This window comes from Heliconius melpomene, chromosome 20 (genome assembly GCF_056956725.1).
Source record: "Heliconius melpomene rosina isolate 202511_hmr_F chromosome 20, ASM5695672v1, whole genome shotgun sequence".
NCBI lineage: Eukaryota > Metazoa > Arthropoda > Insecta > Lepidoptera > Nymphalidae > Heliconius > Heliconius melpomene.
Window position 1 is genome coordinate 6,102,356 of NC_140408.1, and position 25,815 is coordinate 6,128,170.

A 25,815-nucleotide genomic window follows, 5' to 3' on the forward strand; every position below is an offset into this window, starting at 1 on the left:
TATGTTTAGTTTTCATTATGTCATTATTTATGTTATAATTCGCTTGAATAAAAATAAAAGTTATGCTTTTATATCATACAAAATCGATTCGATTGCCAAATACGTCTTATGTATTTGGCAATTTATGTTGCGTTTATTTAAAATAATATGTCCCTTCAGTTATTAAATTATCGTTTTTAAAATATTTTTAAAGATCGTCGATCGTTATTAAATGTAATAGCTTATATTTTATTTAATATAAATTAGGTTAGCAGTGTACACAGATGGAACTATAGTGTGTATAAAGACACTCCGTTGGCCGCTTTCCGTTCAATTTTCGAAATATTAGCGCGTTTAGCGATGGAACTCGACTTTGCCTCTTAGTATGTAGAGGAAATTAAAATAATTAATTCATCTTCTCACAAACGCCTGGTTTACCGTCTGGTATATTTGAAACACATAATATAACAATCGTAGAAATATCATTGAAATCAAGGTATATACCGACAAGCAAAAAACCGATCTCATATCCTTCATTGTGCATATTATTTTAGATTGTATTAAATAAATCTTTCTAAATATATACAAAGCAAACTGTTGCATTTCATGTATTGACCATGAAAAGCCTGAATTAATAACTAATATATTAACTTTTATGTGGGTATGTTTATAATTATATGTATACTATAGAGCTAATACTGTATGTTACAAAATAAGGTATGTTTCATCTCAAAACAACGTGATGAAGCTGAATTTATAAACGTTGTTAAATATAGCCGCAAGACGTAAATTTACAATGAAATGAACTTTTAAGAAAGATGAAAGAAGTCAGTAATACAGTACAATAAGCTTTCATGATGGCAGCTTTCATAAATTCAATAGTTTTATGCGTTTTGGTATGTTAAACTTGTATTTAAACATGATAGCTACTGTCAGTATTAGGCATTTAAGTTGAATATATAATTTAAATTAGTAAATACGTAAAGAGTATATTACTATATTATATTTTTTTATTTGCCACGCTTATTTCGCATATATAGGTCATGACAACTTCATTTTCACTTTTTGAATATGCATTAACACGGTTGATTTCTCTTAAACAATTATAATAGATAAACTATACACAATTATACAAAATTTTAGCATCCATGAATCCCTAAGGTGATGCATCATCTAAATTTTTTATCAGACAGCTGACTGACGCTATTCTGGCATTAGGTAGAAATTATTTAAATAAACATATTTAAGCATTGAGGGTTATTAATTATATGGTGAAAATTATTATCAAAAAATGGTAATAACCTCTTATTATTTTTCTCGTTTAACTTCATATTATTTAAATCGGTCACCATTGTCCTAAATATTAAAGTGCCCCAAATAATAATTAAATAAGCTTATAATAATAAAGAATAACGAATTATTAAATATTTTCTCTGTTTATAACATCCAATGTGTCTTGTATTTCTCTGGCTGGTTACATATCTAGTACGACGAGGTATGGTATCGATACCTTCGTAGCAGCACATGTTTTGAATTCAAATTAACGTTCCCTGTCCCTCTGCTGTAAGCAACTTTGAACTTTAATACATATATAAAAAGAATATTTTTACTTAATTAAATATTTTATATGGACATGTTTTCTGATGCATATAAATAGCGTAGTCTGAGTGTTAACGTTACTATAATATTATTTTTACCATAAGAATAAGCTTATTGTCCTCGCAATACTTTTATGATAAAATCCTATGCCATGAATCAATACTTTTTTTTTCTCTTTAAGTTTCAAGCTGTATCTCGCACATAGCAGGGTAAGCAGTGGGAACCTAGGAACCTAGGAACCTAGTGTTAAGACACTCCGTTCCCATTCCCATTAGTATTTAAGAATATTTTTGGGTACCATTCACTTATTAGTATATATATTTTACTTTTGAGATTAAGAATTCGTTTGGCTCTTTATGTTGCAAAATTTTCCCAGTGCCCCTGGATAGAAATAACCTAAAAGATGAGATAGATTCATTCACGAAGACTTTTTTTGGGGTTTGACGCCGGCGTCAGTCTCGTCAGTCTCTCGCTCAACTTACATTACATGTTTTTTCAGAATGCTGCATGCATTATATATTACCTGTCGACCATAATACTTTTTTTAACCAGTCAATTAATCTTAGTGTGCGTGTGCACAGATAAATAATAATTGCGTAACGGCAAAACTAACACCCTAGCCAAATATTGCACACTTGGATTATAAGCGAGTAGTTATAAGAGTGGGGCGCGTCATCATGGATGGCCTTTCTACGTATAAAATTGACATTTCTCATACATTAAAATGATTGGCGTCATAAAATATAGCATATAAGATTCTTCCAAAACGGGACTGGCCATCACTAAAAGAATACGAACCAGTAGTTTCTCAGATAAGCGTGTTCAACCAAACAAATATTTACTTAAGCTTCATAAAATTTGTATAAATAGTTTAAATTTCAAAACAAATAATACAACGTAATTTCTTTGTACAATAATTTAATTTTTTTTTTAATTTTTTGTCGCATATAATTACAGTCCACATTGTTTGTTTTTTATTCTATTGTTGATTCAAAAACTTATAATATAATTGGATCGTATGGATGCATAACCTTTAAAACTTGTCATATATCGAAGTGCCATTAAGGCCTCTCCTGGATCTGTGCCAGAGTTTGGGATATTATTAGCACGTCGACAACGTCCGAGTTAATCAACTCAAATAAGATCAATATTCCTGTAGGTGATTTTCTGAAGGACGCAGCTCTTGGCGCCGCTTGCTTTTAGTTAGTGTTATAGTCCATAATTGTTTATTGTATCTTCTACTATCCTCATACTTCGTCGGGAATATCTTTGTGGCCCAACATTTAAGTACTGCTGTTCCGCCATTTTGGATACACGTTCGATCGGACGCAGTCGTGCAAAATATTTAATGTCGTTAAGTTAATGAGAACTTCATAAATACGGATATTCATATGCATATACTTTTTAGAAAAATATGACACAAAAAACAAATAATATTTTATTTATCTTTCAAGTTTATTTTAAACGTACGTTTAAATAAATGAAATTTTGTGTTAGAGAAAGCTATGTAATAGGTACTAACCTGAGTTTTAAACAACACAGACCTGTTTCATGCGAGAGTAATTTCTTAGTACCAGGTCTCTACGCCCTACTGACTGGCATTCTACTAAAGTTAGAAAAAATTATGTTAGTGCCTTACAAAGTGTCGGGGAACGTGTTTAAAGACATATAATCACGAGAAATTTATAATATAACGTTACAATCGTTTAATTTGGCTCGATTTCAATATCAATGCTTACGATGATCTCCTATGAAGTGATATTAAATTTAGACATTTTTTAGGTCAATTCCTATCAGTATTCCGAATATTTTTCGCTTGGTTTTTAAATTTTAGGGCAATTTGGATAAAAAAGATATGTTACTAGCTATGCTATTATAATTGAAACGAATTAAGTTTTATCAAACGCATACCGCTATATTAACCTTACGTCATTAGATTAGTTTATCCCGGACTACAATTGTGTCAACGTGCCGCACGTTAATAGGGATATGGTATTCAACGCGGTGCTTGTGCTGCCGTGCTGGGGACTAATTTGTCAATTGTATCCACAAGTGCGCTTCTCCTATCCCGCATATGTTTTAATATTGTACAAGATATTTAAATATTATAATACTTTCGTTGTTATTTGTGTCTGGGTGTACTACAGCCTATTTGAAAATTTTAAAAAACATCAGATTTCTCCAGTATTGATATTTAAAAATAAATTTATATTATGTAACCTCTAAGCTCATAGGTTCATTAATAACCAATAGAAACACTAGTGATTCATGTACTTAGGTAGTTTACATAGGTTTATGTTGCTAGCTACGTACCAAGGGGTGGTCGACGCCAGGTTGAGGCTGCGCGCATCGCTAAGCACTGTAAATAATGCCTCAGTCACGTAGAGCCCCTCAAAACTGTTGAATATTAATAAATTATATTATACAAAATAACATTGGTAAAAATCTTGGCAAATATGGAGGCAATCTTTGTTATAACTCTTGTTCTGATTTCGAAATTCCACTACTGAATGATTGACAAGACAGCCGAAATCCAAAACTACGCAGCGTGGAAAAATGAAGTTTGGCATGTGTGGTCCTTGGGGAGCGATTTTCTGTCTCGCTTCCAGAAATTCCTATGGGAACAGGAAAAACCGGGATTTTCCATTTTACGTCTATAAGTCCATGAAAACATAGATACGCACGACGACTAGTTGTATACATATATCATTTTGTATATAAAAATGTAAAAAAATATTCTTTCACTTATACTGTACATATCGTTTATTTCGCGTAATTCGCGTTGTTGTTGTAATTTTTTTTTGTTTTAACTAGCTTATGAAAAAATTATTTAATATATAACCTGTAAAAACATAATATATATATTTGAAAAGAAAATGAAAAAAAAAAATGAAACAGCACCCATATTGAGCCCACACTCAATATACGTAGTTTTATATTTTTTTAAGTAAATGTAGTACTAGTACTAACTAAACTACGAGTAAAATATTTAAACATGGTCGTTTCTACTTTACGCATTTTGTCCAGTTAAGATCAATTACGGTTAATTGCTCGTAATATAATTTACTAATTGTGCGCAAGTGTTCACACTCCGCTGAATTTTATTCTAGTGGTAAAGTTTTTAATATAAAATACACAACGTTATTTTCTGTTAAACTAGTAACTCACATAATTTTAAACAAATATAAAAAACCATGATATATAAATGTATATTAGCATCAATAGGTTTAGTTTATTTATATTAAGTAAATTACAACTGGTCTTCCTTTAAAAAATATCTCTGAACGGTAGTAAATCGGTAGATTTAACATAATTCTTTTTAAGAAAATAATTAGTAAATAAATGCCCTTATTTGTCGATTTGTTTACATTGGTAAATATATATGTTTAGTGAGTAATAAAAGCCAGACCAGCGGCTGCATGCTCCGGGAATCGTACAGGCGCTCTATAAAAAGTCAGTATGTTTACATGTCCGACCCGGCACGGCGTGCCGGATATGAGTGAATGATGGCAGGCCGCATGTGTAATGGTTTTTGTTACTTTTATCCTTCCACTAGTGTCTTGTTTATATAAATGGTTACATTACTTGTGGCATTTAATAGTCTCTCTGTATCTGAAGAAATTAAATCATATTTATCTTGCATTAAAGAATCTAAATTATTTTAATTTATTCTGAAGAATTAATCTGTAGAAATTAAATCATATTTATCTTGCAAAATATCTTCTGTGAAACTCTTCAAAAATTGGTATTTGTGAGGTGTGATGGCTACGAAGAAAATATTACCTACACATCGATTTGACTGGCGTGACATTTTATTAATTAACTATTCCATACAAGGGCGTAGGGAGAGGGGCCAGGTGGTCCGTGCCCACATCTGAATAGTCTGGTGCTAAAAAAAAAACAACATTTACGTGGACATCATCAATCAAAATCAACCTGTAGAAAGCTAAAGTCGAAACCAACACCCCCCATAGATATATTAGGAATCTAATCAAAGGAAGACAGATAGCTTTGTATACAATACTCATACATTAAAAATATTAATACACATACTCTACATTGACTCTATTAAAATAAATAGAAAAAAATAATAATAGAATATGTCTTCTAAAAGTATATAAGTTAGTATCACAAGAAACAATTAGAATTCACGACCTAAGAGCACTTCGTCCCCGTCGTATAGCGGCGGCTCTTCAGTTAGTGTCGTATATAATTTGCAGCTGTGTTCATGGAATTCTAAATATACCTACGGGTATGTTGTCTCTATCGAATGCTATTTAGGCCATTATATTATTTTTTTTCTTTGTAAGATATTTGGAAGTGTTGTATTTAATTATGTAGAATAAAAAGCAAAAAACGTTTATAGGTCTATTTACTAAATTTCCAATAAATTTTCTTTCATCCGTATAAGAATATTTCATTAACGTATACGGTATACCATCCACCCCTATTTAAGCAATATACCACCCTAAATTGAAGCAACCTACAAAATGAGCCTTGATGATATTTTTTTCGTTAGCATGTTGTTCTATTGTAAATGAAACACAATAAGAGTAAAATTTTGCTTTACATGGCTATTCAAAACATTTTGGTTCAATGTTTGTTATATTTCTTGCCATTAATTTTGAAGTGTATTCTTGATGCTTTATTGCTTCTTCCTTTGTATTCTACAACGTTTAACATGAAAAGACCTTTTTGGATACGTTCTTGTTATATAATTACTATTCATTATTGTATATACCATGTTTTTTAAATTATTATTACTTAAAGTAATAATTAAAATTATAAATATTTGTTATTATTATCCTATCCTATATCTTATAAAATAAAGTCGCTTTTTGTGTCTGTCTGAACTTTCTAACTCTTCTTCTTCTAAACCACCCAACGGATTTTCATGTGGTTTTCACCATTAGGTCGAGTATTTTTCAGGGAAGGTTTATATATAGTTTATTATTTGTACATTCTTTTGTAAATTAACATAAATACGATAAATGTGTATAAAGTCCTACCCGCTGAGACACTTTGGCGCATGCGCTGCTTTAATGGTAAATACTACATGAAAAAAATGTACTGGAGTATTGTTCCTCTTAATAAGATCTACAAAAAAGTCCGCGATGGCATATTCATATCTTTTAAGAATAACGTGTAGTGATCATATTTCTGTCTAAAAATAGTAATTTCAATATATTTTTTATTGTGAGGGATATTTTTCCATAATGGTATTAATCCTTATCCTTTAAAATACTTTATTAAATTTCTACGTTAAACGAAGATAAAATTTGCTTTTTAAACTATTTCGAAATTGCGAATAGTTTTAGAGAAAAACGCATTTAATTATTGACACATCACGCCGTTCACACATCAGCTGTATGTTACTCAAGTTTCACTTATCCCTTACTCTCAGCATATAAATAAGTATATTAGTTACGTTGGCCATTTAATGTAGATCAAAACTGTCATTTACTGTTTTTCATTTTAATAAGTACTTTAGAAGTTGTTACAATATCAAAAAATCCTTGCTGCGAAACGCGCCTCGCGACGTTATGCTTATACAATACCCGCCTGCCTTACACGCATCGGTGGTTCAGTGGTACAATGCTCGCCTGCCACGCGGGCAGCCCGGGTTCAATTCCCGGCCGATGCATTCTATTTAATTTTCGTCACAGGCAGCCACGTAGTGCTTGCTTTTCATCAGGGACAGAATACCCTCTTCAGCATTAACCACAAGCTCGAAAAAAAAAACCCGCCTGCCTTTATAGCAACGAAGATTTAGATGCGTTTGCACGTATTGGATAATTCGAGTTGAATGTATTATTTAATGTCATTTAACTATCTAAAAATAGTAATTTAAATATATTTTAATAAGTACTTGAAAAGATTAGTATCACAGATATAAAATTACGGTACCTACTTAAAAATCCTTGCTGTGTAAAACAATTGGAAAATCCTTATTGAAACAACGAAAATGCGGGTTGCATTAGGGTTTAATTAATTTTCACATTATCTTAAGTGCTTTGCAAACCTACATTATATGAATATTCCAGTAGTAAAAGCGGGCGAAGCCGCAAGGGGGTCGCTAGTATCTTATAAAACAAAGTCGCTTTTCGTGTCTGTCTGTTGTTTCTAACTCTTCTTCTTCTAAATCACCCAACGGATTTTGATGCGGTCTTCACCATTAAGTCGAGTGTTTTTCGTAGAAGGTTTATATATAGTTTATTATTTGTACATTCTTATGTAAATTAACATAAATACGATAAATGTGTATAAAGTCCTACCCGTTGAGACACTTTCGCGCATGCGCTGCTTTAATGGTAAGAACTACATGAAAAAATGTACTGGAGTATTGTTCCTCTTAATAAGATCTACAAAAAAGTCCGCGAGAGCATATTCGTATCTTTTAAGAATAACGTGTAGTGATCATTTTCTGTCCAAAAATAATAATTTCAATATATTTTTTATTGTGAGGGATATTTTTCTATAATGGTATTATTCCTTATCCTATAAAATACTTTATTAATTTTCTACGTTAAACGAAGATAAAATTTGCTTTTTACAATATTTCGAAATTGCGAATAGTTTTACAGAAAAACGCATTTAATTGTTGACACATCCCGCCGTTGACACATCAGCTGTATGTTACTCAAGTTTCACTTATCCCTTACTCTCAGCATATAAATAAGTATATTAGTTACGTTGGCCATTTAATGTAGATCAAAACTGTCTTTTACTGTTTTTTCATTTTAATAAGTACTTTAGAAGTTGTTACAATATCAAAAAAATCCTTGCTGCGAAACGGCTCGCCACTCGCCATGCGTCCGCCGTGCCCGCTTGCCTTACACGCATCGGTGGTTCAGTGGTAGAATGCTCGCCTGCCACGCGGGCGGCCCGGGTTCGATTCCCGGCCCATGCATTCTATTTAATTTTCCTCACAGGCAGCCACGTCGTGCTTGCTTTTCATCAGGGACAGAATACCCCCTTCAGCATTAACCACAAGCTCGAGAAAAAAAACCCGGCTGCCTCTATAGCAACGAAGATTTAGTTAGAAGCGTTTGCGTATATTGGATAATTGGAGTTGAATGTATTATTTAAGCGCGATATATTTGGTTTCACATTTTTTGTAGTAGTTAGTAGTAGGTAGGTTTTTGTTTATAATTTCTTCCGTTTAAAAATAGTCATTTAACTATCTAAAAATAGTAATTTAAATATATTTTAATAAGTACTTGAAAAGATTAGTAGCACAGATTTAAAATTACGGTACCTACTAAAAAATCCTTGCTGTGGAAAATCCCTATTGAAACTACAAAAATGCGGGTTGCATTAGGGTTTAATTAATTTTCACATTATCTTAAGTGCTTTGCAAACATACATTACATGAATAATCCAGTAGTTAAAGCGGGCGAAGCCGCAAGAGGGTCGCTAGTTATTATTATATAATTCTTATATATTTCTTGGAATTATTTATACTCCACATAAAGTTTAAAAATAAACATTTAACATATACCATGTATATTTACTAATATTTATCCATAAAACTACGAGTTATACATATCTATATAATACAGTAGATATAGCTTGTATGATTGAGTCAGACGTGTTCAAAGGAGCTTAAGCAATTGTAGCCAATATACCACATCCTAATTTTCTCGTTTCCGCACATAGATTGTGTACTGCCTCTGCGAGTATCGCTCTATGAACAATTGAACATGTAGAACAAGAATATAGCGCGCAAAAGGCCGTTTACTTATATTAGATGTATTATATAACGTCTTTTACATTATATACAATTAAATAAATGTAACGTAACTTAATTTAGAAAATAAAAGGATTTTAAAATGTATTTCCGACGACGGTAACATCCAGTTGTCCAAATTAGGTGTATAGGATAAGGGTTGACATTTCGTGTTGGTAATTTAATTTTGTATTCGACGAGGCTTCAGTATATTAAATAAAATGAATGTTTGTATGTAATAAAAAGTTGTTCACGAACAGTATTCGCAAAAAGTGTAATTTAAGTATCTTACGATTCTTTGCTCTTAACTCTTGACTATTGCTTGGTTTTAGTAATTTATTATTAATAAATTATGATATTTTTTTATTAATCGATCAATAAAATATATATATGCTAGTAAACTAGGTATCTAATACTTAGATCCGTGGGGTGGGTAGGTTGCCAGCTTCACAGTTCACAACCCTTTTGTCCCATACGCCGCTGACCCTGATATTATGCGAGTGCTCTTTTCATGTCAGTAAAGCAAAACTACTTTAAGCGATATATACATTTTAAGAAAACATGAAAATAGTAACAGCATATTAAAAGTTTTCAGTCGTAACTTTACGATTATTTGAGGCTCTAATAATAAGAAGCAGGATAAATATACCAGAAAAACCCTTAGTGCCCACCTACCCTTCCTAGCCTACCTCCAGGCTAAATTTCAATAGGTATTTTAAGTCCAGTAGTTTCGTCTATACCTACCTTGTCTGTCAGTCATACATATGTACCTAGATTATTTGTCTGGGGAAAACTTTAGTAAAATTTCTATGAAAATAGTTAAGTTACACAAAATTCTTTACAACGGTCATGTTTTGGCACGAATGCTGTTTGACAATATTTCGATTCGTAGCCCAGAAATGTCGGCTATAAGCTGCGCGGTTAATTTATTACGACAGAATTAGTTTAGATTTTATCCCCGAGGCAAAAATATTTCAGCATGACTTAAATATTTGTATTAAAAATTTTGTACGTGCATAATTTTCATATGCAAAAGTAGAAATTTGAAATGAAATATCATATCATATGAAAAAAAATCATGCATCTGAGTAATATGCATGTAGGTATATTATTCGGTTACATATTTTGAACATTGAGAAATTAGGTGCCTAACATATTTTGAACGTTGAGAAATTAAAATATTTTTAATATTATAAATTGCTGAGAATATAAAAAATATTTTTTAACAATAATTCCAATCGAAAGAAAGAACTTTTGATAAATTATCTTTTAAAATTAAAAACATAACTATACATAGTAATTTATGGCATTTAAATAATATTTATTTAAATAGTGACATTAATTTGGAATATATGTTTTCCAGCACATGGTGGGCACGGGGATGGCGACCCCGTTCCCTGCGGCGGCGGCGGCTGCGGCGGCTGCAGCGCAGTTTGCCGCGAATGGTGACCTGACAGGTGTTAAAGCAGAAAGCGGGCCTACAGCGCAGGCTCAGCCTTCACTTGTCAAAAGTGAGGGCCCACAAACACAAGCACCACTTCCACCTAGTAATTTTTCACCTCAACCTCCATCGCAGCCGCACACGCAGAATTCGATAGATACTCAAAACAATAACTCAGTAAGTATTCTTGGACTAATATTTTTAAATAAACAATCTTATCTTTTGATATTATTTTATTTTATAGTTTAGTTCTTTCACTGTCGAATTTTAATATGGTTTTCACATAATTATTTGACAATTATTTTTTATTTATATAATGTATAGAATACATATAATTTCTTTTTTTAATTATGTACCAAGACATTAATAAAAACCGGATTAAACGCGCTATTTTTTATCGTGAATAAAAAGAACTTTAGATTAATATGATCATAAAGGTCTCCTTGCCGCCTACGCTACGACGTTGTCTTCCTTTCTTTTGACATGGGCACCAATACATCACGTCTCTAGATCATTTACCCTTATTACTCCAAATAACGTGGCTTGGTCGCCTTCATTTTAGTTTCGATTACAGTAGTAGCATTTCATCATCATCATCATCATCAGCCTGTCCTCGTCCACTGCTGGACATAGGCCTCTCCAATGGCACGCCATTGAGCTCGATCTTCAGCTCTTCGCATCCAGCCGCTGCCCGCCACTTTACGAATATCGTCACCCCATCTAGCTGGAGGACGTCCTACATTACGCTTGCCGAGGCGTGGTCTCCACTGTAGAACGCGCTTACTCCAACGGTCATCGGTTCTGCGGCAAATGTGACCAGCCCATTGCCACTTCAGCCTGCTAATCCTTTGGGCAGTAGCATTTAGTGACCTAAAAAAATTAAAACATACTCGTAATTGATACTAAAATATTATATGCCCATACCTAAATTGAATTGGGCTTGATGTTGGATGTAATTGAAGCTGAAGATATATGTATCTGAGCATTTTACTTTTATTTACCTATCCCTTTTCGTTTCACTTTCGTTTTCACTGATACTTTTTCTTTTGTTCTTTGGATCCAATAATCTCCCCAATATGTGTTCTGTTATGTTATAATAAAGTGTCGGAATATCGGAATGTTGTCTTAAAATTAACATTATTAGAGAGTTTATAAAAGACTTTAAATGATTATTATTTAAAGAGAAAATCAATAAATTTATACATATTTTACTAATTGTTCGACAGCAAAGTGAAGGAGAATCGAACGAGGAAAGCACGCCAGTAAGCGTAGCTGCGGCGGTGGCACAGCAGGCAGCGGCAGCGCACGCGGCAGCAGCGGCCGTGAGCGCCGCCGTCGCCGCCGGCGCCGCGCCCCCCGCACCGCCCGATAAAACCCTCGTCCCGGTCTCACAAGCCTCACAACCCAAACGCCTCCATGTATCCAATATCCCCTTCAGATTTAGAGATCCCGACCTAAGAAATATGTTTGGGGTGCGTACATTTTTTATTAGCACTGCATGTCGCGATGTCTTTTAGATATTAGAACTAACGAGAAACCTTTTACATTTCAGCAATATGGCACAATACTTGATGTAGAAATTATCTTCAACGAACGCGGTTCCAAGGTAAGCATTTTTCTATGAAAACGATAAATAAAAATTGCTTTCTGAAATCACCTCGGTGATTTCACGGAAGCAATAGCTGACAAATTATATTATAAGGGAGAAGTAGTAAGCCATTTATAATTAAATGAACAGAATACAGACGTAAATGGTTTTATTGCTTTTCCAACTGATGGTTTGTGCATTACAGAAAAATGTGATACATAAATTAATTATATAAGAAAAATATAAATGAGAAAATAATTTAATTTTAATTTTATTATTCTGTAATGGACAATAGTATCCTCAATAGTTATTGCAATTTAATTTAATTTTATATTAACTCACACACAATTACACATATATACTTAGTAAAATAATCAATATGCAATAACTTATGAGGATCTTAAAATAATTTTATAACTGCTGCCCAAACTAAAATTTTATTATATTCTTTGAAAAACATGTAATGTAAATTTATCTATTTCAATAAAGTAATTTTATTTATCGTAGCTTAACAAAAATTAATAGGCAAATGGGCTTAGATTTTATTCTATCGTGATTAAAACAAAACTATCATAGTACATTCTTGGTTTTAATGTTTGGTGCAGTATCTCTAATTGCATTGTATATTACCATATCGTAATAATTTCTTTAAAATTACTGAAATTAAAACATATATTTAAAGTACTTATGACATACTTTCTTTGCTTAACTTTTTTGATTATTGTATGTAAATGTGTTTTTTACGACATGCACTATTTGTAAAGTAAGTCATGTGTATTTGTGTCTAAAAGGCATCATCTAAAGATTTTTCACTTTTATATGATTCTCAAAAAACAACTCACTTTTAATGATATTATTAATTAAGACATAGCAAGAGATACTCTTCAAGAATTTTACAATAATTGATTGGATTGACCGCTTTTTCGTGTTTACTGCTTTCCTTGTGTCAGTTTGGTGACCGACCCTACAAGTAGTCCATGCTCGCTCATGTCTAAAACGTATTTTACTCTTTTGATAATTGCTCCGAATTATTTTTTCTTCAATGCCTCACATTGGGATATGCAGTATTACTTATTAGAGAATGATGCATCGTCACTATAACAGCTGATTTTCTAAATCGTATTTAAAGGACAGCTCTATTATTCATCACTAATAATATTGACACAACTGACCAAACTGCTTGTCATTTTTAGATTTATTGTATTATTTGCTATTAAATTAAGCAATTTTTTAGAATAAATAAAATTATTTAAGAGTAGGTAACATGAATGCAGTTTGGGCGGGCGACATTTTCTAAAATATATTATTCGGATGTTTAGATTGATTTTGTTTATTTTTGTTTCTGCCAAATTTATTGTAATATTTATTACTTTATCATCCGCTTCCTAACAAGGGAATATAATTGATTTGTTTTGGGCATGTAAACTTCGCTGAACCTATATGCCGTATTAATAAATCGTTAACGCAAGTCAAACTTCTTAGAAGTAACAACAATGGTGCATCAATTATATTATTAGTTTCGCTTATCTTGAATGTCATTAGCGTCTTCCTCGCCCATCGAATCGAGTTCTGTATCGTTAGCTCATTGTGCGACTCTTGGGTAATGGACGGGTGCTAGTCCTTGCTTCCTTTCAGTATTTTTATCTTCTATTTCACTTTTCGACAAATACTTCTCTTTCTCTCTGCCCCTTTATTGTTCTATTCAATTCTTGCACTGTGAATTTATTTGTAATAATAGAGCTGTCATGCTTTTATAAGTGTCTCGTGTAATCAACATGTTTGCCACTTTCACGACTCGTCTCTCCCACTGTACTGTGTGCTGTGCTAGCTGCTTTTTGTATCTATGGGTTATCACCGTGTATTGATAGTAGTTTGACATACCTTTAGCACGAGTGAATATATTTAATTTTACAGTATTAGATGACAATAAATCTGTTTGTTATAAAATTATAGATTTTAGTTGGTGAATATTACGTGATGTGTTAATCATACACCACTTATAATGTGACGGTAAAATTTATATAATGGCTTTTATTTTTAAATGCTATATTTTAAGCACTGTACAGTTATTGCACACTTTTTTAATTTTGAACAATAAAAAACGATAAAGGGAAAATGTTAGCGGATACATTGCGCTATATGCAAAAGCCTGACGATTGGAAGCCGATGGCCAACATTCGATGAAACAGGCCATTGTAAAATTTCCAATCATGTTTCTAGCTGGTGTAGAAAATTGTAGATCCCTTGCATGAGCGATGACTTTTTAGATCAAATTGCAGCTAACACTCCATTTAAAAAAAATAGAAATTTTAAAAACAGTAGTGTCTATCATTTTAGTTTCTATAATAATCCTTACGATATTTGTCAATATACAGTGATACAGCTCTTTCCAATAGTTGAACTGCTAGGTCGAGCATAAACATATATTATTTATATTGTTATCCAAACGCTTCTGTGTACCCATTCAGCTAGATTACGCTCAAACTACCAACGAAATAAAAACAACAATATCCTATCGATTATTTCACTAGAATATTTAAATAAAATATGTAATGCATAAATGTTAATTTTTGTTGCACGTTGTTTTTTGAGCGACGCTGTTTTTAATGCATGTTTTGTCTGTCTTGCATGCAGGGATTCGGTTTTGTAACATTCGCAAATAGTGGTGATGCGGAGCGAGCACGAGAGCGTCTTCACGGCACCGTGGTTGAGGGCAGAAAGATAGAGGTGTGCATGACTCAGTGAATACCATCCGTAGCACTATGTAACTTATAACATCCCGCTCCTACGCCCACCGCCCACCGCAACCTGCGCTCGTCTGCTCTGTAGTTACTGCCATGCTAGTGCCGAGCCGGGCCCGGCCCCGCATATTAGCACTAAGTATGCCCTTATCTAATCCACAAACAAACCTTATTTATTTTATCCCTTTACTCTCTAGACGGTCATTTAATATGCCGATCGATTGAGAGAGTCTCACAGAGAATGTAGAACGGTCCCTACCACTCGATGGCGCTCAGGTAAGAAAGACACCACACACTAATATATACTAAGGATAAATTATAAATATTGGTTGTGAATACAGAGGCTAAGGCACAGAGCGTAAAAAACTTTTACATTATATCAGAATTTTGGAAATATTTTTTCTTTACCTTTAAGTCTGTGAAACGCACAGACAAAAAATTTAAGACTATTATTTTGGGTTCTATTTCATTTATAAAACATGTCCCCAATAATATATTATCTTGTATATCTTCCATGTGCAGACAGCGATCAGTTACATTTTTATTATATGTATAGATAAGGAAAACACACACATTAGTCGAACACAGTTTCGATTGTGGGTTCGAATCCTCAAACTTAAGTTTCATTGTGCAATACATTTTAAAAGGTAGTAAGTACGTCACTTAAATTTATATCAAAAGTTTTTATGCTTTTGAGCTGTTCGCATTTGACATTTTAATATTAGTCATCTCACATGTTTTTAACTTCCCTAATCAGGTTAATAACGCTACAGCAAGAGTGCAGACAAAGAAACCACCAGCGGTTCCAAACGGTGAGCATCACGACTTTTTTGTTTGTTATAATAATGAAAATATAAAAAGAAAAATACTACTAAATGATGCACTTATTCCTTCCAATAGATATTTAAAACACGTCCAAAGTAATGATAATATCCAATATATTTATATATGTAATAATATAATGCATCTTAGGATTTTCTCTTTTAACCCATCCAGATATTCTGGCTAGAAACGGATCAGTTCCCACTCTGGGTGAGAGTGCTGGCTTATACACATTGGTGTTGTCCATGTTAATGTACATTGTTACATGTTGCCTAGATCCGTTGAATGCTAGTAGGTGAATGCTCTTTAGATAATAATGTTGCCAGGAATAAAATAAATTATTATTAAAAACCCCCGACACAAAGAGCTCTAAGATGTAAACAAACAACTAGCAACAACAAGAACAGCTCATAATGTACAAACTGCTGAATATATTGAATCTAAAGCTACGATGTCACGGACATACAGATTAACACATACACGTCAAACTTTCAACACCCGGCAGTTTTGGTCGGGGATTAAAAATATCTTCAATTGACAATTGATATAAAATAGATTTTTAAACAAAATTTCTGCTTAAACCTTGGCAATATTATTAAAGAATGTGTCGCTCAGCGGCCGGAGACAGTCTACATTGAATACAATTTAGTTAGTTTTTAAACCACTTACTTCACAAAGTAATAACACAAATTACTATAATTAAAGTATCATATTTTATTAATTAGTATACCTATGATTTGCGAACTGTCTCCGGAGCCACTGCGCTGACCAGACACCCTTTTTTTCGGATAACACCAGAACTAGTCAGCTTGTTAGTTTTCACTTTCATTTCCTCTCTCTTGACCTATGTTGGAATGAATACATTTTCGGCCTTGCACTAACGATATTTCCATTCTGTAGTGGAGAATGTCTTCTAGGAACGTTTTCATTGTCTTAGTCTAGCGTTATACAAAAAGTTGACGAGTTTTAATAATTAATTATTTGTTGCAGTGTGTGTCCAGTGGCCGGAAGGTGAGGAACTTTCCAATTTCCTTGATCGTCCTTCATTTATCGATCCAAGCTTTCGCGTTTACATTGTTACAATAACATTCATTCGAGCATGATATTTTCTTACTTATGTGGTGGGACTATGGTTAATTAGTATATTGCTCGATGACATGTTGTATGTTACCTACCAGTTGAATTGAAGGCATCTGTAAAAATCTACCGCAATGGCCATGCTTCTTTAGAGCAGATAGTAGATACCTATATTGTATTGTTCGATCGCACACTGGTGACATGACAAAGTGCTGTAATGTGGCATGGCCTTGACTCTCGGTACACTCGGTGTGAATACAACATACAGTTATACTAGTTATTTGAATTGCATATAGTAAAATAGTATTTAGTAACATAGTTTTATTGTTTATTTGTGATTAATTACTGAAAAATAACGAATTCGCATTTTGGATCTGCATCTAATACAAGAGTGAAGCGCAGTATGTCCTCTAAATTGGGACCGATTTTATGTGTTTCTTAATGTCTATTAAGTTTAAATTAAATTAACTGACAAACTAAAATATAATAGAATCTTATGTAGAGTAATCATACTACATTGCAATGGTAAATGTATTATGATAAGTTATTACAATGTTTTCATATTCATTTATTGAAAGATAAGCAAAACATAAGGGTCAACACACATATAAAGCAATTGAGGTCGGATACTTGGATATATGAGCCAATAGGGCTGGGCCGGCCGGTCAGTGGTAGTCAGTGTGTAGAGGCGCGATGTGTGCGCAGGGCTGCGGGTGTCCGGCGTGACGTGGCCGTGGCTGGGCGCGGCGCCGGCGGCCACGCCCGCGCCGCCGCTCGTGCTGGCGCCGCGCGCCGCGCAGCGACGCAGGTAACCGCACCGCGCACCCCGCACCCGCCCCGCACCCCCCCGCATGCCCGTATCTGTGTGTTGCATGTAGGTCCGGCGCTCCGCAGCGCGGGCGTGCTGCGCGGCCGCTCGCCGCGCCTGTCCCCCGCCCCCGCGCACCCCCACCCCCTCCAACCCGCCGTGCTGCCCCGCGCCGCCGCGTACGCATCGCCGTTGCACGCATATGCACCGTGAGTACTCACCCCCTCACCCTCACACCCTCACCCCGATGCGACAGCGCACTTCCATTTGTTTCCTATGTAAAAATGTTGCAACATTTTATAATTAAAAAATAATTACGAACCTTGCATTCTCCCTACGCTATAAATTAAATTTCTCATAATTAAATTTTCAAATTCTAAATATTATGGTGGTACTAAATGTGTACTTAAACATTCCGACTTGTACTAAATACACTAATTTAAAAACTTGTACAGGAGGCGAGGATTGTCCCTAGAACACATTCCAATAAACCATAGCCATTAAACAACACCTATCACGTCCTGTCCAATTCCTATATTTGGTATGATTAGTTTGTTTGTACTATAACAACCTTAACTGTCATAGCTTTAATGCAAAATTAAAATTAATTTAAATGTTAATTCATTAGCATTTAGTATATTTAGTAGAATTAATACCATGTAAAATATAGCCCACTGTCGCATTTGGTGTTTAGTGCGGTAAGAATATTACTTAATATAAACTTGCTAATAGGACAAGTTCAATAATAAAAAAAAATATTTAATGCTATAAGTTTTGATTAAGTAAGACTGTGTTTGTATTTCTTTAAATTTTATATATTTATACACTACTGCAAAGTAAAAAATATAGTAAACAACAATTAATGTCATATTTTGCTTGACCTATTAGAGTTTAGACCTTTATAGTTTATTAGTTACGTAGAAATAAATTTAATTTGATTACTGTGAATTATTTATTAATTCACCCAAATTAGTACTAACGATACAAACCATCGCATGGAGCAATTTAAATTAAGATAGCTCAATATAATATGATGTATATAGTAAAACAAAATATAATACTTATCGTTGCTTTGTATGAAGTAGTGTACGAGTATTAGTTTAGTTTCTTCTTTTTTCTTAACATTGGAAACATTCTTCTGCACTAAACATTTTTATGCTTTTTAATAGTTTTAGAATTAATAGGTTATGGTGACGACTAATAAATCTGTAAGTGATATACTCAGTTTTTCCCCCTTTATTTTGTTATTATATTAAATAATATATATATATTTTATTATTAGTATTTAGGTTTATATTCCAATACAGCATTTTCAAGTAAAAGTTTAAAGATATTATATTCAACCCAATCCCAATAATCTGTTTGATAGTGTTATTTACTTATATATTTTATTTATGTTGTATACCTATTTTCAATTAATTCCATTGCTGTTTAAACGTGTAATTTTTTAATTCGCAGTGTGTATTACGACCCGTTCTTAGCTGCAGCTGCTACGGCTGACTCTAACTACAGACTCCAGGTAATTAAATGCTTTACAAATTGTTATTTATAAATTGTCATGTATCATCTATATTAATAATTTAACTATATATAATATGATATGTACAATTAATGAAGTACATTTTAAGCCAAGTGCGGAGGTGACCGTCCGTGTGTTGTTGCAGGCGGCGAAGCCCGCAGCAGAGGTAACAGCGCCACCTCGTATATGAATATGTCTGTTTTCTATTGCTTCCTAATTCATGTTCCACCACGCTAGTACGGTTTGATAATCATTGTGGAGTGAGTGCTGGGGTTTTGGTTGCTCGTTACTGTCACACAGCGCGGTCCCGGCAGCGGCGCGCGACGGAGGGCCAGAGGCCGGGAGGCCGGGAGGGCGTTTGCTTTGTTCAGTTGATCCTTGTCCGTTTAGTGCTGTGGTGGGTGGTAGCCGAGTTGACGCCATGCTCCGAGTAGAACATTGAGCCCACAACGCTCGAACCTCCTTCTCATTTGTGTTTACTAACGTTCACTCAGTATTTAGTCATAGTGTGTAATGTTGACACTCGGTCATTTTGGTAGTTTGTGCCACGAGCCAGTATTATTTCTCATCGATTGTATATTGCATGCCTTTCGAAGATTTTTATAATCTGGTGTTTTTCTGCATCAAACCAAACATAGCATTAAATATTATTTGCTGCAGAAAAATGTTCATTTCAAAAAGTAGGTTTGTTGTTCGGGAACGTTGCATGGTAATAATGTAAATAATGAACACGAAAATGTCTATATTGTTTTTGATTCTACGTTTTTTATGCATTAATATTGCTTTTTTTGGCAAATTTGATTAATATTATGGCTTCCGATTATCACAAATTTTAAAAACATTCGATATTCATACGTCGGAGGCGCAAATTGGTAAAGTATTCATTTAGAATTTGTCTCTAATTTTGAATATTGTTTCTTTTAAAACATATGTTCAATCATTGACGCTTATTAAAATCAAAAATATTTAACTTTTTCTTATTTTTTTAAGCCTTTGTGGGCTCATTGTTCTTTATATGAGAATAATATTAATACATATAAAAATATATATAAGGAACTCTTTCATAGGTAACTAACGATTTTATTCAGAAATTCTCGTAATTTCTCGATCTACACTAGTGTACAAAATATATATTTTTTAAATCATTGTACCTATATTTTAAATACACAATACTCTGCATATTCTTGTAACGCAACCTAGTAATGTTTTAAAATAATTGTTTGAATTATCTTAAACGAAATATTTAAACCTATAATTGTAAAATTAAATAAAAGTATGTAAAAGTACAGTTAGTACAATATTATAATGATGTTGGTTTTTGTCGGTCCCTCGTAGCATTTGATCGCGTCACATGAACAAACGACGTTGCAGGCGGCTGCGGCAGCGGCGGCGGCGGCGGCGCCCCTGCTCAAGTCGCCGCTGACGACGGCGCAGCACGCAGCAGCGGCGGCGGCGGCCGCCAACTACGGCGCCGCAGCGCGCGCCGCCGCCGCCGCCGCCGTCAGTGCCGCGCCTGCGCCCGCCGCGCTCGCGCCCCTCGCCGCCACGTAAGTACCACATACACCGCCGTAATACCGCGCTTCGGAAACGATTTTAATTCCTGGCCACGTATGCCATGACGACCTCAATAATTTCGTAAATGTCATAATTTTTTAAACCCCTTTCCATCTAGTATGATTTGAATATCACAAGATATATTCTCTCTCTCTCTGAAATTAACGTGCACAAACGCATAGACAAACACAAAAAAATTAAGACCATAGTTTTCGGCTTAATATTACTTTTTCTCGTTTATCTTCCATGTACAGAGTAATTAATTACAATTTTATTATATATTTGTATAGATTTTACAAAGTAATGTCACTTAGGATTTTTTCCAACCCCCTGTAACACTTCAACCTCTTTTACGTCCCCAAAGTACAACGTAATTTATGGATGAACTCTCATTGCCATTTACAGACGTATGATAAATGTTTGAGTTACAACCTAATAAATGATTCAATTAATACAGATACGGCAGGGAGTATGCAGATCCATACCTGGGACACGGTATCGGGCCAGTGACAGGATACGGGGTATGTACTAATATTGTTAGATATTATTTGCGACTAGCGGCCCCCCGCGGCTTCGCCCGCTTGAACTACGTGATTATTGTTGTTGTTGTTCTTTAATTATGGCGATCCGAGCGTGCCAGTTCAGCACTAATCATCGCCAATGTCACGTAACCTGATTATTCATTTAATAAACAGAATTGACTGACAGTCAAATGTGTTGATATCAATGAATAATTTAATTTACTCGTTCATAAACAGCCTTAAACGTTAAATTATACATTTGGATAAGGATTTATAATATTCTTTGTAAAATAACTGTAATGATTGCATATTACAAAAAATACCCAAATCAAATCGAATAATCTAATATCGAAATAGAATCCAAAATCATTAATCGAATATCGAATCGAAAATAATTAATTGAGAACCTCCTCCTTGTTTTGAAAGTCAGTTTAAAATATAGATTAATTACAAACAAATACAGATTTATTATAAGCACAGATTGCTATATATTTGCAGGCAAACTCATGCTTTGAGTTCATTCAAATGACTATAACTTTTTTAATGAGCCGATTTTGATGAAATAAACTTGTGTTAAAACAAAGAAATTGGTGAGTTTTACGTAAATCGGTTCAGTACTTTCAAAAATTTGCGTGATCATACGTACAGACAGACAGACAAGAAATTAAAAAAATATATTTTTGCTTTCTATTATTCTTTTTAAGTGCCCCTCTATCCATTTCAGTCAAAAATACAAAATGTACAGACAAAATATTTTTACTGTTTTATTGTATATTTGCGATAAAGTAATAATAATAAATGTTGCGTTGTATTATAACTTTACTATTGTGATTTCAGACGGCTGTATACAGAAGCGGATACAACAGATTCGCGCCATACTAAGCCAGTGGAACAAAGTAGGATTCTATTACTCGAATATGAAACTACCTTCGTCATCTTTACGTAACATGACAATGAACTCTCTTTGTAAACGTACAAACATAATTATATATAGTATCAGTAGCGGTGGCCGGCGGCCGGCGAGACCGGCGTCGGCCCGCCGGGAACTTATGAATACCAAAGTCATTAAAATTTCTAACGGAAATAGCTTAAGTCCAACGGTATTGTAAATTATGTGAGAGATGCATAATGCATATACAAGTGCGAGCAGCTAACGGGGTGCATTTGTTCTTTAGATATTTGTAAGATATATTTTAATATTTGGCGAGGAGTCACTGCGTAGAGGTAATGCATAGTTGTTACATTCGTATCGTACCGTTGACAATAGAACATTTCGTTTAACGTATATTAGTGAGCTTTGCACTTGCATATCATATGAACTGTAAATATTAAATTCGAGCACGTTTTACTCATTTAAAACATAACTTTAATTTGGTCGATCATAAGTTGTACGCTTCATAGTACGCGGGAGTTTTTAAAGAACTATAAAAAAGTTTTAAATTTTTCATACTCGTGTTAGAATTATATAAGAGAAAGGTGTGCTGTCCCCTGCGTTTGTTTTACCGTGAAATGTTATTTTTGATACTGTGTTTTATTTAATCTGTATTTTATACGTATACCTATCCTACATAGTAGATCGTTTGTATTCGCGAGGATACGCTCGGTGTGTAGCTAGCCGTTTTGTAGTATATTTTATTAATATTTACAACGTGGTGCGATTAGATAGCGGTGCCATTTTACTCGGTTGTTATTTACACGTATGTTTTCCGAAGGTTGCCCTCTAAAGTGTACTAAGAGGAGTGGTAACCTGTAGCGTAATTGTAGGTCTAATCGAGCGTCGTTCGGCTCGTAGCGCCATCTGCCATCAGAAATGAAACAATTCAAGACAATAACACGATAAATATCCTAACTTGGATATTATACAGTTATATATAGTATATACAGTTGTATACAGTTATACACAGGTATCGTAGCAATGCCAGAGCGCTATGTTCGAGCGGCGCTCTACAAATAAGCGTATATTTCAGTCGTGCTGTACACTTCGCTTCTTGTCGATAGATTTATTGGAATGTTTATTTTTAAATCCCGAATGGTTTATCTGTCGTTAGTACTAATATCTAACTTTACTGGAGGTAGAAGTATGCTTTAGACGTAGCGTTTAAGTAAAAGAGTACTCCGCGGAGTTCTTCTTACATATCACTGAGATTTCTCCTCGTAATTATGTTTTAATATTTTTTCTACTGTATCCAATTTACAGTGCTATCTGATATACATTCATTTTACTGAACAAATATGCGTACGGGTCCAAACCCTTAGAAATCGTAATTTTAGATCTAACCTTTGCATTAGGATTGTAAAATATTGTTAACATCTATAAATTCGCTCAACGTTTATACCAAAGCACAAATACCCATCGATTCATAATGTAGCGGAGCTGTCGCGCGTCATTCATCTTCTCATTAGATTTAATAGTCTTTCAGTTAGAAAAACTTAGAAAATCTACTAGTTATACGTATTAAAACCACATAAGATTTTAGATTATTTAACTTTGCTATATCGTTTTCTTTAACCTCTTACGTAATCGAGTACATCGCAGATCTGACGCAAGTTAGCACTCGTCCCAATATTGTGTCCGCGAAGGGATTCTACGTGTCCGTCTAGTGTTTAGTGTCTACCATCGGACATGTCCGCGCGTGTACCGTGTCCGTTGTCAATTGATAAGATGCGTGGTGCCGTCTGCATTAGCTTTAATTACCCTCACAATAACGTTAGAGACGAAGGAAGCGTCTCCGAGACACCTCTGATGTATATTTCGACTCTATAGAATTTCTAGTCTTTTCGCGCACAATGGTGTAGGTTCAAAGGTGCTCGCATTGCACCCACTGGTTATTATTATTATTATGTGATAGTTACGAAGTACAGTTTCGTATATCTGATTTTTAAACTAAGTTTTTTTTGTGTCATATATTTTGAACGCCGAACTTGGCACTTCACTCACCTAGTGCCCCTGGCTTTATGTTATAGATTAAATTTATTATAATACGTTAGTGTAGTCAAGTTGCAGCTTTGAACAATACACTGCTTTATCGCTAAATACTCATGTGTGAATGTGTAACTTTAGGATTTTATTTTATAGTTTAGTGCGATTTATATTTACTTTTTAATGCGAGCTCGTACCTAAGTACATAAACTGAAGTACACGTGATTTCTATCGATGATTATGATTTTTATTGTATATTATTTTTAATCAACTGTGTCACAAATGTTTGTGATTATTCGAATATTTTTTAAATATGATTTTACAAGCGGTGTACGCGTCGCGCACTTTTGACGCGGACTGAATCTAAGGACTGAAACGAAACATGATTAGGCTTAAGAAAACGCTCTCTGGTCTTCTTCCTCTGTTCGCGCTAAAAGTCGCCACGCGTACTCGATCTCTTATTATCTCTCTAAATCTTATTGATTTTTTATTATATTTTTACTTTTTAGCACATCATTTTGATTAAATTATAGAACGTAGATCGAAACGTACGAAATGAATTATTAAGATTTTAGATGTTTTCATAATCTAAGCCAAAAATCGTTGTTACTTGGAGAAAAATCTGAATTTAAATGACATATCTGACAAAATGGTTAGTGTGCTACAATAAGGTTTTGAAAAGAAATCATCAAGATCGATGTATTATAAATATAATAATCGTTATATTAAGGATAATATTATGTATTTTGTATCAACAATTGTTTCTCGTTTTTAAGAGATGTTAAATGGAATGAAATCGGATCGCTCATTCGATACCGCTGTGCACAAACCGAGGCTTGCGTGGCCGCGCTGTACATACTGTTGTTGTTACCTAGCGAGTTAATAAGTCTCACTTGTTCGTCAATTGCACGTCGGCGCTGCTCCGTTAGCGCAGTCTACTCAGATATTAGCAGGGTCGAGCGCGTCCGCGGAGGACCACTATTTAGATACTAATTACCGTGCTCAATTTCCGTATCTCTATGTTGTACGTATAATGTTAAAACTTAATGTTTTAAAGTTTTTTAATATACCTAAATACCTACGTTTGTTATGACTAATGGATGTCTTCCGTTCGGCACGTTTTATAGAATCGATGCACGTTTTGATCTAGCACGGAAGCTCAGAAGTGGCCGTCTTGCGGTCCACCGCCGTCGGAGCCGACCGAGCCGAGTGCACAGCGATCTTTTCTCATGCGATTTGTGATAAATTAATGAATAGATTTTTCGTGTGACAATTTTATCATAGATTGCAGAGCTGATTTTCTCTTCTATTGTAAATATATATTTTTTTTCAAAATGAGAAATGTTGAATGAAGTGAATCATTTAAAAAAGCCTTTGGCATTGTGTACTCATTTACGTTATTAATAAATTATAGTATGAATTTATTTGTGTTTTTATTTTTTACATAATCCTTTAATTAGCACCTAAATAGCAGTAAATACATATAATTAATATAAATATATATCCCATATGATATT

General features: G+C 34.0%; 1 protein-coding gene across 16 annotated transcripts in view; it reads left to right on the forward strand.

Annotated features, from left to right (window-relative positions):
- Rbfox1 (RNA-binding Fox protein 1) overlaps positions 1-25,722 on the forward strand; it is a 48,749-nt gene extending 23,027 nt beyond the window's left edge. For 3 of the 16 annotated variants that reach the window (XM_085204170.1, XM_085204166.1, XM_085204161.1), the window contains 13 exons: positions 10,671-10,925; positions 11,975-12,220; positions 12,301-12,354; positions 14,971-15,063; positions 15,835-15,889; positions 16,074-16,109; positions 16,890-16,910; positions 17,855-17,993; positions 19,243-19,303; positions 19,449-19,469; positions 20,639-20,850; positions 21,315-21,378; positions 22,216-25,722. In XM_085204170.1, the coding sequence (XP_085060296.1) occupies positions 10,674-10,925; positions 11,975-12,220; positions 12,301-12,354; positions 14,971-15,063; positions 15,835-15,889; positions 16,074-16,109; positions 16,890-16,910; positions 17,855-17,993; positions 19,243-19,303; positions 19,449-19,469; positions 20,639-20,850; positions 21,315-21,378; positions 22,216-22,260 (1,299 nt within the window). In that variant the 5' untranslated portion in view covers positions 10,671-10,673 and the 3' untranslated portion in view covers positions 22,261-25,722. Of the gene's footprint in view, positions 1-10,670; positions 10,926-11,974; positions 12,221-12,300; positions 12,355-14,970; positions 15,064-15,834; positions 15,890-16,073; positions 16,110-16,889; positions 16,911-17,681; positions 17,785-17,854; positions 17,994-19,242; positions 19,304-19,448; positions 19,470-20,638; positions 20,851-21,314; positions 21,379-22,215 lie in introns of all 16 variants that reach the window. The other 13 variants (XM_085204164.1, XM_085204165.1, XM_085204173.1 and 10 more) reach the window with 13 other exon arrangements.
- Positions 25,723-25,815: the final 93 nt, after the last annotated feature.